The following is a 3,229-nucleotide window of genomic DNA, read 5'->3' as shown; positions in this document are numbered from 1 at the left end:
CTAAATTCTTGTGACGGGCACCAATTCACTGAAAGCTTTCCACAGGGCCTCCTTCACCGCGTTGTTTCTCAAGCTGTATATGAGAGGGTTAACCAGGGGAGTCAAGATGGTGTAGAAGCCAGAGAACACTTTGTTCAGGGATCTCAGCCTGTTGGTGTCTGGGAGCATGTACACAATGATTAGGGATCCATAGTAAATTGTCACCACGCTGAGGTGGGAGGAGCAGGTGGAAAAGGCCTTTTGCCTCCCGGTGGTGGAGGGGATTCGCAGGATGGCAGCAATGATATGAATATAGGATGCCAAGGTCAATAGAAATGGGGGCAGGGTGAATATGGAGGAAGATACGAAAGCAGTAACTTCCAGAAGGTGAGTGTCACTGCAGGCGAGTTTTACTATGGGGGCAAAATCACAAAAGAAACAGTCGATTCCATTGGAGTCACAGAAAGTCAACTGTGACAACAACACTGTCAATGTGGCAATCGCTAGGGAGCCACTTACCCAAGAGCCAATCGCCAGCTCGAGGCAGAACCTGTCATTCATACGGGTGGTGTAGTACAGGGGTTTGCAGATTGCTAAATACCGATCATACGACATTGCAGACAAGAGAAAACATTCAGTAGCTGCTAAGCATCCAAAGAAATAAAATTGTACAAAACAAGCAGTAACAGAAATAGTCTTGTTGCCAGTCAGGAAACTTGACAGCAACCTGGGCAGGATTACTGAGGTGTAGCAGATCTCCAAGCAGGACAAGTTTCCCAAGAAAAAGTACATGGGGGTGTGAAGGTTCTGAACAGATACAACTAGCGCCAGGATGAGGATGTTCCCAACTATGGTCACAATGTAGATCACTAGAAAGAGGAGGAAGAGAAGAGTCTGCAGCTCCGGGAGATTTCCAAATCCCAGGAGGATGAATTCTGTGATGGATGTTTGATTTCCCTCTTCTGTGTCTGCCATGGATTGTGCCTAAATGAAATTGGAACTAGTATTGAAGGGAAATAAATGTATATGTTAAGAGATGTTCAATATGTTTATTCCATACACCCATTTCCCCCTCCGATAATCACAAATTCAACATCTTATGATACCACCCAAAAATTAAGGCAGACAAAACCAGTTGTCACTTAAAAATATATAAAACTAGGAGGATACAACATCCTGAAACTTTGGTTCTATTCATTCCCCCAAACCCTTTAACCAGGGAGCAAACATGAGCATTCAGGAAGGTATAACTATTAATACGTACACTACAATTAAGTATTAACCATACTTTGCACATGGGGTTAAAACAAGTATATTAGTTGTTAGATTTGAGATTCACATAAATAGACAAATATTTAGGCACACAAAGAGATAAACATCTCTCTCTCTCTCTCTCTCTCTCTCTCTCTCTCTCTCTCCTTCCACCCTTCTCCATAGCATCTGAGCGCCTTTCCCATAAAATCAGTAGTAATAGAGAAGTACCTAGTTAACTTCAAAGTGTTTGGACATTCCTCCTTTTTTGAGATACCAGCTCATCTCATGGAAGGTTTTCTTGGTTTTGGATTTTGGGAGAGGAGGAATAAAGTTGAAGTAGGTGTCACAGAATCCTACATCAGAGGCCAGGAGGGAGCATTGTGTTGCAGGTATGAGGATCATTCCTGTTAAAGTGGAAAAGCTTTCCCAAAGGTTTTACAGTGTTTCCTAAAGACAGAAAATGGATTCACCTCATCTGACTCTGAATGCACCTAATCTCCTCTGGAAGCTCCTTCCATTACCAGATCCCCCCATCCAAGAATGCCTTCTCCCCAGTTCTCATGCATTTCATCCTCAGCTTTGTGATTTTGGATATTACCAGCCTCCTAGGTGCTACAATAATACTTGGAGAAAATTGAATGCATAGACACAATTTGAATCAGATACAAATGTACACACACAAGCACAATGGTGCATGCACAAACACAGACAAACAAACAAATGTCTACAGACCCACAAACAAGTATAACGGAATACATAGACATGTCAACATACAAAGATATAAAGCTGTGATCTTCAAAAGAGTCCAAAGGAGTTAGACATTCAAATCCTATAGATTTTCAGTTTGATTTGGGCACTTAAATCTCTTAGGGGTATTTGAAAATCCCAGTTTCAACCTACAAGGACAATCACACACACATCGACAGGCACACCCAAACTGACACATTAGCACACTCAAGTGGCCATACATATATGAATATACAAACAAATGTTCATGAAAACACAAGAGAGAAAATGGTATTCTTTGGTACGGAATGAATTTCCTGGAAGTGGGTGTGAAAACTTCACTATTTTACAAAGCTAGAAATTAGAGCTATTGTAACTCTCCCTTGTCTGGTTGATATATCATACCTGTTGTTTTGCTTGAGTGCTGTACTCCCTTGACCATTCTGAGCTCTTATATTTATAATGAAGACTGTTTATGTTCAAATTTTTACTAACCTATGTTCATTTCATCCATGAAAACTCCTAACTCATCTTCCCAGAAATGAATTGTCACTATCTTGCATGGATCTCCAAGTGCTGCAGAACAATTGTTTATACAGCTTCTGGTGACCATTGGGAAAATATTCTCAGAGAGACTCTGCTGAGGTGCTGCCAGGCAACCCAAACTCCCCTGACAAACAAGAGATGATGAGCTCATTCTTTCAACAAAAGAATCGCAGGCTCTATCTGACTGAGTGAAGGATTGGTATATCGTAGACCGGTGGAGTGCAGGGTTGAAAATGTGAAGAGTGAACTTGTCTCTCAATTAAGCTGTGAAGACCCATGGTCCCCTTTCCATTACATTGCAAGGATGGTGTCATGGTGCATTGCTCCCTTGTTGAAAAATCACATCACAGACATTTGGCAGCCATTGCCAAGAGGGTATCCCATAGTTATTTTACATATCTATCTATAGAACTATGTAATCAGGATAATATCTGAGTTTGTCCAAATATCTCTTCTCTCTCCCTCTCTTCCTACTCCTCCTCTCTCCCTACCCTTCTCCTCTCATCTTTTTTTTCTGGATGTTTCCAAACTGCTATGAGCTTCCTTCTCTCTCTTCCTCTCCCAGGATCCTGTGTGTCTCCTCCTTTGCCATCCCACCAGCCTCCTCTAGGTCTGAATCGACCACTGGGATCCATGAGTGACTCCTGTCAAATTCACAGGAGTTCTTGGCATATCCGTGGCATTAAGATTTGAATGAAAAGAGAGCAGCTTTTCTACTGTTTGC

The 3,229-nt window shown here is 41.9% G+C and overlaps 1 protein-coding gene across 1 annotated transcript; it reads right to left on the bottom strand.

The window, feature by feature from the left end:
• LOC123347814 (olfactory receptor 11A1-like) lies at positions 1-1,597 on the bottom strand. The gene is made up of 2 exons (XM_044985005.1): positions 1,462-1,597; positions 1-979 (listed from the first exon to the last, which is right to left on the bottom strand). The coding sequence occupies exon 2, from the start codon at positions 952-954 to the stop codon at positions 1-3; it is 954 nt and encodes a 317-aa protein (XP_044840940.1). The 5' UTR covers positions 955-979; positions 1,462-1,597.
• Between the last annotated feature and the right edge of the window lie 1,632 nt (positions 1,598-3,229).

The sequence above is a fragment of the Mauremys mutica genome, chromosome 13 (assembly GCF_020497125.1).
Source record: "Mauremys mutica isolate MM-2020 ecotype Southern chromosome 13, ASM2049712v1, whole genome shotgun sequence".
In the NCBI taxonomy this organism is placed as follows: Eukaryota; Metazoa; Chordata; order Testudines; family Geoemydidae; genus Mauremys; species Mauremys mutica.
Note: the sequence above shows the minus strand (reverse complement) of the source record. Positions and strands in the feature narration are given on the sequence as shown.